This window comes from Hypanus sabinus, chromosome 3, assembly GCF_030144855.1.
Source record: "Hypanus sabinus isolate sHypSab1 chromosome 3, sHypSab1.hap1, whole genome shotgun sequence".
NCBI lineage: Eukaryota > Metazoa > Chordata > Chondrichthyes > Myliobatiformes > Dasyatidae > Hypanus > Hypanus sabinus.
The window spans coordinates 96,485,957-96,498,675 of NC_082708.1; the positions used below are offsets into that span (position 1 = coordinate 96,485,957).

The 12,719-nt window shown below is 39.6% G+C and overlaps 1 protein-coding gene across 1 annotated transcript in view; it reads left to right on the forward strand.

Moving 5' to 3' along the window:
• ablim2 (actin binding LIM protein family, member 2) overlaps positions 1-12,719 on the forward strand; it is a 293,837-nt gene that overhangs the window by 159,617 nt on the left and 121,501 nt on the right. The window contains exons 4-5 of the mRNA XM_059964839.1: positions 6,762-6,877; positions 8,996-9,122. Of these exons, the coding sequence (XP_059820822.1) occupies positions 6,762-6,877; positions 8,996-9,122 (243 nt within the window). The remainder of the gene's footprint in view (positions 1-6,761; positions 6,878-8,995; positions 9,123-12,719) is intronic.

The window sequence follows — 12,719 nt, forward strand, 5'->3', positions numbered from 1 at the left end:
ATGGCATACCTTATCAAATGCCATGCTGAAATCCATATACTGTTCTGGGACCCTTACTCTTTATGATTTTTATAAATGACCTGGATGGGGAAGTGGAGGGATGGGTTAGTAAATTTGCTGATGACACAAAGGTTGGAGGAGTTGTGGATAGTGTGGAGGACTGTCAGAGGTTATAGCAGGACATTGATAGGATGCAAAACTGGGCTAAGAAATGGCAGATGGAGTTCGACCCAAATAAGTATGAAGTGGTTCATTTTGGTAGGTCAAGTATGATGACAGAATATAGCAGTGTGGAGGATCAAAGGGATCTTGGGGTCCAAGTCCATAGGACACTCAAAACTGCATTTGCATTGGTGCATTGGCCTTCATCAATCGTGGGTTTGGATTTTGGAGCCGAGAGGTAATGTTACAGCTATGTAGGACCCTGGTCAGACCCCACTTGGAGTACTGTGCTCAGTTCTGGTCACCTCATTTCAGGAAGGATGTGGAAGGCAAAGAAAGGGTGCAGAGGAGATCTAGAAGGATGTTGCCTGAATTGGGGAGCATGCCCTATGAGAATAGGTTGAGTGAACTCGGCCTTTTCTCCTTGGAGCGACAGAGAATGAGAGGTGACCTGATGGAGGTGTACAAGATGATGAGAGGCATTGATCATGCGGATAGTCAGAGGCTTTTTAAGTTTTAAGGTACTTGGAAGTAGGTACAGAGGAGATGTCAGGGGTAAGTTTTTTACACAGAGAGCGGTGAGTGTATGGAATGGGCTGCCTGCAATGGTGGTGGAGGCAGAAACGATAGGGTCTTTTAAGAGACACCTAGATGGATACATGGAACTTAGAAAACTAGAGGGCTATGGTAGTTCTAAGGTAAGGACATGTTCAGCACAGCTTTGTGGGCTGAAAGGCCTGTATTGTGCTGTAGGTTTTCTACGTTCTAAGTGTGAAGGGTGAGCACCAGCTGCCTATCTTTTGATTGGCTCTGCTATGGAGAGGGAAAGGTCTGCTCTAAAGCAACTGCAACCATTACAAATCACACTGAACGTTTACATATATATAGGTAATTATGCAAAAATGCTGACAAGCATACGAAAGTTAAACTGCAAGGCAGATAACAATTATACAGACCAATCCAACTTCCTGCACCTTCCTGAGGTCCAAAACCATCTCTTTAGTGAATTCTCCAACTGCCAGTAATTCCCTCCCTCTCCCTTCCTCCATCCCAGTTTCACTCTGCCTCCTCCTCCAGCTGCCTATCACATCTTTCATGATTCTGCCTTCTTCTACTACACAGTGCTTTCCCCTTACATTCCTTCTCCACCTTCCCTGCCTATCCCCTCCCCCATCCCTTGATCTTTCCTCTGATTTGCTTTTCACCTGGCACCTACCAACCTTCTCCCACCTTCTTTATAGGACCCCTGCCCCCTCCCTCTTCAGTCCTGACAAAGGGTCTCAGCCCAAAATGTTGACTGCTCATTTCCATGGATGCTGCCTGACCTGCTGAGTTCCTCCAGCATGTTGTACGTGTTGCTTTGACCACAGCATCCGAAGTACACTTCGTGTTATTTTTTTAGTTTTGTCCACTTTGAGACTCAAGTTATTGTGTTCACACCAGTTCACAGGTTGTTCTACTTCCTCTCTGTATGCCAACTCATCGTTATCGCTGATGAGGCCAACTATTGTTGTGTGTCATCAGCAAACTTAATGATGTGGTTGGAGTTCAATCTAGCAGCACAGTCACATCAGCAGTGGACTGAGTACACAACCCTGGGAGGGGGGCGCCGGTGAGCAGTGTGATAGAGCTAGAGACGTTGCTGCCAACATGGACTGTCTGAGGTCTCTCTGTCAAAAAATTCAGGATCCATTTACAGAGGGTGGTGTTGAGATCCAACAAGGATAGTCTACTCAGTAGCTTCTGAGAATGATTGTACTGAGTGCTGAACTGAAGTGGAACAGCATTCTCTAGGTGGGATAGGACTGAGTATGGAGCAGAGGCTGTTACATTATTGGTAGACTGATTTATTTATTTATAGATACAGCACAGCATAGGCCCTTCCAGCAGGAGGAAACTAAAGCACCCTGAGGAAGCCCACATTCACGAGAGGATATACAAGCTCCTTGCAGATGACATTGGAATTGAACTCCAAGCTCCGACACCCTGTGCTGTAATAGCATTGTGCTGACTGCTATGCTACTGTGGCTGGGTGATATACAAAGTGGTAGGAGTCCAATGTAGTGGGAAGGCAGGACTTAATGCAGTTCAAAGTACTTAATTATTATTGAAGTCAGTGCTGTTGAACAGTGTTCATTAAGGCAAGTTACTGTCAGCCTCATTGGCACTGGGATAATGATGGTGACCTTGAGGCTTAGAAACATAGAAAATAGGTGCAGGAGTAGGCCATTTGGCCCTTCGAGCTTGCACTGCCATTCAGTATGATCATGGCTTATCATCCAACTCAGAACCCAGTATCTGCTTTCTCTCCATACACCCGATCCCTTTAGCCACAAGGGCCAGATCTAACTCCCTTTTAAATATAGCCAATGAACTGGCCTCAACTGTTTCCTGTGGCAGAGAATTCCACAGATTCACCACTCTCTGTGTAAAGAAGTTTTTCCTCATTTCGGTCCTAAAAGGCTTCCCCTTTATCCTTAAACTGCGACCCCTAGTTCTGGACTCCCCCAACATCGGAAACAATCTTCCTACATCTAGCCTGTCCAATCTCTTGAAGCTTGTAAGGACACAGTGGACTACTTCAGAGAGATGTTAAAAATGCCCATGAAAACATCTGCTAGCTGGGCCACATAATCTTTCAGGTTTTGCAGAGGGTGCAGAAGAGGTTTACCAGGATGCTGCTGACATTAGAGGGTATGCTCTATATGGAGCAGTTAGGGAAACTGCTAAATAAAAACACAAAATGCTGGCAGAACTCAGCAGGCCAGACAGCATTTTGTGTTTTTATTTATTTCCAGCATCTTCAGATTCACTCGTGCTGTTAGGGAAACTACATTGTTTTCTATAGAGTGTGGAAGCTATGGAGAGACCTGATAGAAGTTTATAAAATTATGAAAGGCATAACTGGAGTAAATCTTTTCCCAGAAAGGAAATGTCTAATACTATATGAAATGCATTTAGTGTGAGGTGGTATAAGTTCAAATGTGTTGTGCCGGGTAAGTTTATTTTCCCAAAGAGTGGTGACTGTTGTGAATACACTGCCAAGGGTAGGTGTTGGAGGCAAATGATAGAGGCATTTAAGAGGCTCTTAGATAGGCACATGAATGAGAAGAGAATGGAGACACATGACATTATGGAGTTGAAAAGAATTAGAATTACTTTTCTTCTGAATGTTGTGTCTCTAATGCTGATGCAACTAAGCTTCTTGTTACACCTGTGCATATGACAATAAACTCAGATGTGACTTTGACAATATCCTAGGTGACATCTTAAATCCTGCAGGTTAGATGTATTACTTGTTGAACTGGATCTTACTAATGCAGATCACAACTTATGAACTTTTCATCCAATTTGTGCTTTCAAGTACCTAATGTTTGTGCTAACACTTTCATTGCATTATGGGAACACATGCTTATTTTGCAGAATCTGGCTTCAGATGAAATGTATTCATTCAGGCAAATATAAACTTTTTTCTTGATAGAGAATGAATGGCCAAGTATAGGTAAATGATAGGAAATCACACTGATTTAATGCCAATAAAGCTGCTGATCTAATTTTCAGGTGGGCATGTCTTCAACAAGCTAAGCAATATTTACTTTTGATTGGAGTGTGCTTAAATATGCATTTGTAGATTCCTTTGAAATTTCAGACAAAGATCAAGGCTATTCTGCACTAACCACAATTTTCTAACAGACAATGGCCAAATCTTTGATCTTTTAAAGTATCTCTTAACATCGGTCAAGAAAAGCAGATTACCATATTTAACTTTTGAAAAATTAGAAGGGACTCTGGTGAGCCAAGTAAAGTTCTGTGGCCTGTAGACCACAGTCTGAAGCCCCAATTTGTCTACAGTCAAATAAAGCTGAAAGTGGTTTGTGGCACTGGATGTTTTATGGGCTGTATTATTTTGTAGAAATGTCAATTAAAATTAATTGCAAGCCATATGGAATCAACTGTTAAGGATGAGGTCATGGAGTACTTGGTGACACAGGACAAGATAAGACAAAGTGGGCATGGTTTCCTTGCAGGAAAATCTTGCCTGATGAACCTGTTGGAATTCTTTGAGGAGATTACATGTAGGATAGATAAAGGGGATGCAGTGGATGTTATATATTTGGGCTTTCAGAAGGCCTTTGACAAGGAGTCATATGTGAGGCTGCTTACCAAGTTAAGAACCCATGGTATTACAGGAAAGTTACTGGCATGGTTAGAGCATTGGCTGATTGGTAGGAGACAGTGAATGGGAAAGAAAGGATCTTTATCTAGTTGGCTGCCTAGTGGTGTTCTGCAGGGGTCAGTGTTGGGACCACTTATTTTTATGCTGTATATCAATGATTTAGATAATGGAATGGATGGCTTTGTTGCCAAGTTTGCAGATGATACGAAGGTAGTGTTGAGGAAACAGGTAGGCTGCAGAAGGACTTAGATAGATTGGGAGAATGGGTAAATGAAATACAGTGTTGGAAAATGCACGATCGTATACTTTGGTAGTAGAAATAAATATGCAGACTATTTTCTAAATGGAGAAAATTGAAAAATCTGAGATGCATAGGGACTTTGGAGTCCTTGTACAGAACACCCTAAAGGTTAACTTGCAGGTTGAGTCATTGGTGAGGAAGGCAAATGCAATGTTAGCATTCATTTCAAGATGTCTAGAATACAAGAGCAAGGATGTGATGCTGAGGCTTTATAAGGCACTGGTGAGGCCTCACCTAGAATATTTTGAACTGTTTCCATCCCCTCATCTAAGAAATGATGTACTGGCATTGGAGAGGGTTCAGAAGATGTTCACAAGGATGATTGCTGGACTGAAAGGGTTATCATATGAGGAATGTTTGATGGTTCTGGGTCTGTACTCGCTGGAATTTAGAAGGATGAGAGAAAATCTCATTGAAACCTTTCAAATGTTGAAAGGCCTGGACAGAGTAGATGTGGAAAGGATGTTCAGTCTAGGCCACTGCCTCAGTATAGAGGGGCAACCACTTAAAACACAGATGTGGAGAAATTTCTCTAGCCAGAGGGTGTGGAGGCCAGGTCGTTGGGTGTATTTAAGGTGGAGTTTGATAGGTTTTTGATTGGATACGGCATCAAAGGTTATGGGAAGAAGACTAGGGAGTGGGGCTGAGGAGGGGAGAAAAGGGTCGGCCATGATTGAATGGCTGAGCAGACATGATGGGCTGAATGGCCTAATTCTGCTCCTATGTCTTATGGTCTTACATGTTGAACATCAGATTTTTCATATACTGAGGAAACCGTATCCAATGGAGTTCTTTTAAAAATCATTTGAGTAATTTGGTGCATTGGAACATTTGGTAAATAATTAAACAAAGTGAAGAATGGTTAAAGATGGCATTCATATTGTAAATTTTTAATTGCATGATTCTTAAATACAAATCTGTACTGTCAATGATTTATACTGAAATGCTTTAAATATGTTATGTTTACATTTAGATTTTAGATTTAGAGATGCAGCAGGGTAACAGCTTCTTCCAGCCCAACAAGCCTGTGCTGCCCATCTACACCCATGTTACCAATTAACGCCCTAACCCATACATCTTTGGAATATGGGAGGGATCCAGAGGAGAGAACGTGCAAACTCCTTACTGAGAGTGGTAGGAATTGAACCCGAATCACTGGTGCTTTAGTAGCTTTAGACTAATCACTTACCTACAGTGCCAGCCCAGAAATAAATGGGGAATAGGAGAACAAAGCTGATGGGAATACTCTGAGAGCTGACATAGTCATGATAATGAAAAAATATGTCAAGTAAATATGGATTTGATTTTAAACCATTGAACATGATGTCTTGAAGAAGGATCTCGACCAGAAACATCGACTGTTTATTCATTTCCATAGATGCTGCCTGCCCTGCTGAGTTCCTCCAGCATTTTGTGTGTGTTGTGTATGATATAATGTTTTTGATGACATGGAGTTATATAGCATAGTAACAGGCCCTTGTCCAATGTTAATGCTCACCAAGCAGCCCATCTAAGCTAGTCTGAATTTCCACGTATCCCCCTAATATTTTAACATTCACTTACCTGTATATCTGAAACCTCAGACTGGATGAATTGGAGACCGAGATTGGAGCTACTGTGCAATGACAGGATTATTTTTGATTTCAGGTCTAATATCAGCCATCTGTGCCAAGTGGTGTCTTAAGAGTTTGTGTTAAATGATCACATACTGTATTTCCAAATTCTAGGAATATGTTCTGTCCAATGTAATTGTAAGAGTGAGCGAGCCATGTTCTAATCTTGTAGTCATCAAAGGTAACTTTTGAAGTTGAAGTGATTTTCTTAGGAAAAAATCATCTTTAAAACAAGATTAAAGGGTTGAATCATGAGATTTAAATTTGATTTTTCCATAGAACATTACAGCACAGAAACAGGCCTAGTCCCACTGACCTGCACCTGGCCCATATCCCTCCATTCACTTCTCATCCATGTACCTGTCCAAGTTTTTCTTAAATGTTAAAAGTGAGCCCGCATTTACCACTTCATCTGGCAGCTCATTCCACACTCACCCTTGGAGATATTTAATAAACGCTATTATTGAAACTAAATTTAACTTGATAAAGCTTTTTTTTTACTTTTCAGGCAGCCCTTTCCTCCTGGAGACCGGGTCACTTTCAATGGAAAGGAATGCATTTGTCAAAAATGTTCTCAGTCTCCGAATGCCAATCTTAAACATGCGTCAGCTCAATCTCCTATAAGTAAGTATGTTTGCTTTCTGCTGGACATTGACAGAATATTTTTGAAGGATCAATTATCTGTCCTGTGAAACATTTTTAGAACTTTGTCAATATAAAACAGGTAGCAGTGTGTCTGTCATGAAATAGAAGCATAAGTTTCTTACAGCACAAAAGGAGGCTATTTCTTCCATCATGCATGTCATTTACAGCTCTATACAGAGCAGCTAATTCATCCATTCATCCCAGTTGAAGGCCACAGTGAAACTTTTCATCATCACAAGTGCAGACACTGCATCTCAAATTCCAACCACACACAGTGTAAAACAGCTTATCTTTGTCTCATTATTAATTCTTTTATACCTGTGACCTCTAATCCTCAGTTCTTGCAACAGTGGAGAAGAGCCTCTCACAATCCACTCTGTTCAGACCCCTCCTGATATGCAACTCTCCTATATGCCTATCAGATCTCTCCTGTGCCTTCTCTGATGAAGAGTCCCAACTTCTCTATTCTGTGTTTGCAACTATAATTCCTTATTCCAGAAGGCATTCTAATAAGTCTTTAGCATATTTCCAAATTCCTTTATGATATAAAAGGAGGCTTATCAAGTCTTTATTAGCTCTTGGAGCAATCTTGTAACTACTCCCCCCCCCCCCCCCACCATCTATTCTCTTCCTTTGTAATGTGGGAGGAAACTTGAACACCAAGAGAAAATCCATGTGGTCACAGGACAAATGTCCAAAGGTACGTACATCAGGATGCTCTTCTTTGAATGCAGCTCAGGATTCAACACTATCATCCCCTCAAACCAAATCACTAAGCTTCGAACCACCTTGTTTTGCATCAGGATCCTAGATGGTCTCACCTGCAGACCCCAGTCAGTAAAGATGAACAATATCATCTCCTCCACACACACCATCAGTATAGGTGCAACGCAGGACTGTATGCTTATTCTCTGCTCTACTTGTTTTATATCTTCATGTGGTGAGTACAGCTGGAATGCCATAGTTAAGTTTGCTGACAATACCACTGTTGTTGGCCAAGTCAAAAGTGGTGATGAATTAGCATATAGGAGGGAGATTGAAAATCTGGTTGAATGATGCCACAACAATAACCTCTCAATTAATGTCAGCAAAACAGAAGAGCTGATTATTGACTACAGGAAGAGGAAACCAGAGGTCACTGAGCTGGTCATTATTAAGGGATTGGAGGTGGTGAGGGTCAATAACTTTAAATTCCTTGGCATTACCAAATCAGAGGATCTGTCCTGGGATCAACATATAAGTACCATAACAAATAAGCCACAATAACACCTCTATTTTCTTAAAAGTCTGCATAGATTCTGCATGTCTTCTAAAACTCTGACTAACTTCTATAGATAGCCAGCGCAGAGTATCTTGACTGATTGCAAGCAGGCCTGGAATGGAAACGCTGATGTCCATGAATGAAAAGTTTATAGAAATTGATAGACAGAGCCCAGTCCATCACAGATAAAGCTGTCCCCACTGTTGAGCACATTTATGAGATATAGTGCCACAAGAAAGCAGCATCTATCATCATTTTTGCTATCTTTCTTTTAAAATATTCTGCCACATCAGTCAGTCTGTGGTCACCAGAACCCATTACCTGTGGTCAAAGATGAAGCAAGAGCTTCTGCGGCTTCTTTTCTATCTTCCTGCGATGTCTGGGATTGCACCAAGCCAGAAACTAGGTATTTATCCACCTTTGTGCACTTTAAAGCCTCCACTACTTCCTCTCTGCTAATTCCTTACTGTCAAAGGCATCACCACTCATTTCACCTATTTCCTTGCGTTTTCTTGGACACATTTCTTAAATTCCACTTCACCCAAACTTTCCACACTATGGTTGGCCCATTCAATATTAGGGAAGTTAAAATCTTCCCACTCTGTTATGTATCTGTGATCTCTCCACATGTTTGCTCCTCCAATCCCTCTGACTATTGGGGAGCAATGACCATTCCCTTCTTGGTTCTAAATTCTACCCATGTAGCCACAACGGATGATCCCTCAAGAATATTCCATCTAATATATAAGCATCTTTAGTTTTTATTTGTGAAATATTCTTCAGGATCCGGAAAACCTCTTAACCAGGAATTGAATCAATTCTGTTTCTTTTTGCAGACTGTGAAGGCTGTGGTGTGGAAATTAAAAATGGACAATCCTTGGTAGCTCTAGATAAGCAGTGGCATCTAGGCTGCTTTAGGTGTCACACTTGTGGGAAAGCCTTATCTGCTGAGTATATCTGCAAGTAAGTTCAGTTTGTTCAAAGGATATGGGGATGAGTCTTAAATATCAGATTTGCTGGGGTTGCAAATCGAGAAGTGTGGGATCAGCCATCGACTTTCCTGTTTTCTTAATTTTACTTTCCATTAACTTAGGTAGAAAGTAAGATGGCCCGGTGGTTAATAAGAGGCAACTGTACCACCTGCTTTCTGTACCACCTGCTTTGCATTCTTATCAATGTTGAATGTTGCTTCTAACCTCCAGATTAGAAGAATTTAAAATGAATTTTAGTTTAAAATCGCAAAACCTAAATTTTAACATTAATGTGTAGAAATTGCACATGGATCTCCTTTAAGGTTTTTAGAGTTCATACAGCTGCATCGCATAAGCACATATTTGGTGCAGCTGTAGAAATTTAGTCTCTTGTGCTCTATTATTTGGAGTTATCCCACAGGCAGTTTGAAAAAATGGTCGATGAATGTAAATATTAAAAAATTAAGATGGCGCTGCCTTTCTAATTATTCTCCAGTATAACAATGAACAAATTTTTTGTGGGCATTAAAGCAAAAATTCCAATGATGAAATTATGAGTGGTATATCTGGAAATAGACTGATTTAATTTAAAATTCTGTGGAGCTGTGACAGAGGATGGTAAGACGAAATAATCGTTTGGAATTTACAGGCAATTACTGTAAACCACAATACATAAGAAAAATTAGTAACTGTACCACATTTAGTACCTCAATAGTACAACATTTACAACAAATTTGTTTCATAACAATCTTGATGATTAAACATGGTTGAATTAATTTTATTCATGAACTGATAGAGAAATGAACCTCAGACAAAACATCCTTCGATTAATATTATGACATGATAGATTAAATTTTCATGACTTACTAATTACCGTAGCAAATTATAGAAGGTTAGCTATAATCAACAAACAACAGTTTCTTTTACACATCATTTTGCAGACTAGAAAATTAACTAAAAATGTGGTGACTGCAATTGCTGAAGTGCTAATGATGAGTTGTAACAGTCCTGATCAGAATTTAATATATTTCTGGTACCATGATTTCTTAATGTCGTGATCATTTTTTCCATTGTTTCCTGTCAGATGAAATGGATTATTTTGAAGTGGTCTAGTACCAATGAATAACACTAGATTTGTAAAAAAAAAGAAGCTATATTTAAAAAAAAAACTAAATGCTTTATGTTTGTACCAATATGAAAGCTGGCAACTATTTCTACAAGTTTTGGAAACTTTAGCCATATTGTCAGATCAAAAGATGCAGTTCATTCCATCAATCACAGCAAAAGCAATTTCTTTCAGTTTTTAGAACATTATAAAAGAAAGAGTAAAAGAGTTGGTCCTGTCATTTCTGATCTACATACTTTTATTTGTTCAACCCGTAACTCATTCAAACATTTTCAAGTATTGAAGCAGCAAATTGATTATATCTCAATATTTTATTTGGAATTCTTTTGAAGATTAAATATTTTAAACTTTAAACTAACATTTTTTTCTATTTAAATATCGCACTTGAGAGTTTGGTGTGGCAGGGTATGTAAAAATGGCAATATTATGATAGTTAAGGGGGATTTCAAAATGCAGGTAGATTGGGAAAATCAGGTTGGTGCTGGATCCCAAGAACAGGAATTTATAGAATGCCCATGAGATGGCCTTTCAGAGCAGCTTGTGTCTGAGCCCATTAGGGATATGGCATTTCTGGATTGGTGTTGTGTAATAAAGCAGATTTGCTTTAGGAGCTTAAGATAAAGGAACCCTTAGGAGACAGTGATCATATTATGATAGAATTTACCCTGCAGTTTGAGGGGGAGAAACTAAAATCAGATGTATTGTTGTTACATTGGAATAAAGGTAACTGGAATAAAGGAATGAGAGAGCGGAGTTGGTAAAAGTTGATTGGAAGGAGAAACTAGCAGAGATGAACCCTGAGTGCAGGCACTATTGTAGCAGAAGGGCAGTGGTTGGAGTTTCTGGGAACAACTTAGAAGGCACAGAATATTTATATCTGTAAGAAGAAAGGATGAGGTAATTGTGGCTAACAAAAGAAGTTAAATCATAAAAGCAAAAAAAGAGGGCATACGATATAGCAAAAATTAGTGGGAAGCAGGAAGATTCAAAAGCTTTTAAAAACCAACAGATACAGTTTTAAAAAAAGTAAAGAAAGACAAGATGAAATATGAAGGTAAGCTAGCCAATTATGTAAAAGACGATACCAGAAGTTCTTGGAGATATATAAAGAGTAAATGAGAGGCAAGAATAGATATTGGACTGCTGGAAAATTATGCTGGAGAGATGGTAATAAACAAAGAAATAGCAAACAAACTAAGTGTATCATTCTCTATCATGGAAAATACCAACAATGTGCTAGAAATTCAAGTGTGTCAGGGCTGGGGGAAGAAGTGAGTATAGTCACTATTACTAAGGAAGTACTCGGGAAGCTGCAGTGTCTGAAAGTAGTAAGTCATCTGAACCAGACAGACTATATCCTAGGGTCTAAAAGAGGTAGCTGAAGAGATTGTAGAGACATTAGTAATGATCTTTCAAGAACCACTAGATTCTGAAATGATTCTGGAGGACTAAAAAAATTGAAAATATCGCTCCATTTCTTAAGAAGGCTCAGAGGCGAAAGAAAGGATGCTATAGGTTAATTAGCCTAATCTTAATGGTCGGCCAGGATAAGTTTTCAGGGTATTTGGAGGCACACAATAAAATAGGCCGATGTCAGCCTGGTTTCCTTAAGGAGTAATCCTGACTCGCATTTCAGAAGGCCTTTGACAAGGTGCTACACATAAGGCTACTAAACAAGATAAGAGCCTATTGTATTACAGGAGAGATAGTAGCATTGACAGAAGATTGGTTGACTGGCAGGAAGCAAATAATAGCAATGTAAGAGGACTATTCAGGTTGGCTGCTAGAGACTAGTGGTGCACCACAGGGGTTGGTGTCGGGTCTGTTAAATTCCATGTTGTGTTAATGATCTGGAATTGCCGGTTTTATGACCAAGTTACCAGATGATAAAAAGATAAGTGGAAGGCAGGTAGTGTTGAGGAAGCATGGAGTCTGCAGAAGGACAGATCAGGAAAAATGGGCAAAGAACTGGCAGATAGAGTATAGTTGCTCTACCTATAGTTGCTCAGAGTAAGACCTGCTGAGTTCTTCCAGCATTGTATATGTATACTTAGATAGAGTATAGTGTATGAAAGTATACAGTCATGCAATGGAAGAAATAAAGGCATAGACTATTTTCTAAACAGAGTAAATTCAGAAATCAGTGGTGTATTGGCACTTGAGAATCCTAGTGCAGAATTTCTTAAATTCTTAAAAGTGAACTTGCAGGCTGAGTCAATGTTAGCATTCATTTTGAGAGGATTAGGATATAAAAGCAAGGATGTGAGGGGCAGGACTGGCAGCTCAATATTTCAGGATTCTGTTGTTTTGTACATTGTTTTGTAGTGAAAACTAGTCTAGTGAGTTTTTTATGGGTGGAACTGAAGAATAAAAAAGAAGCCACATTACTGGAGCATTATTATAAACTACCCAATAGTCTGCACGATTTAGAGGAACAAATTTCTAGAGAGATCGCAAACTGTT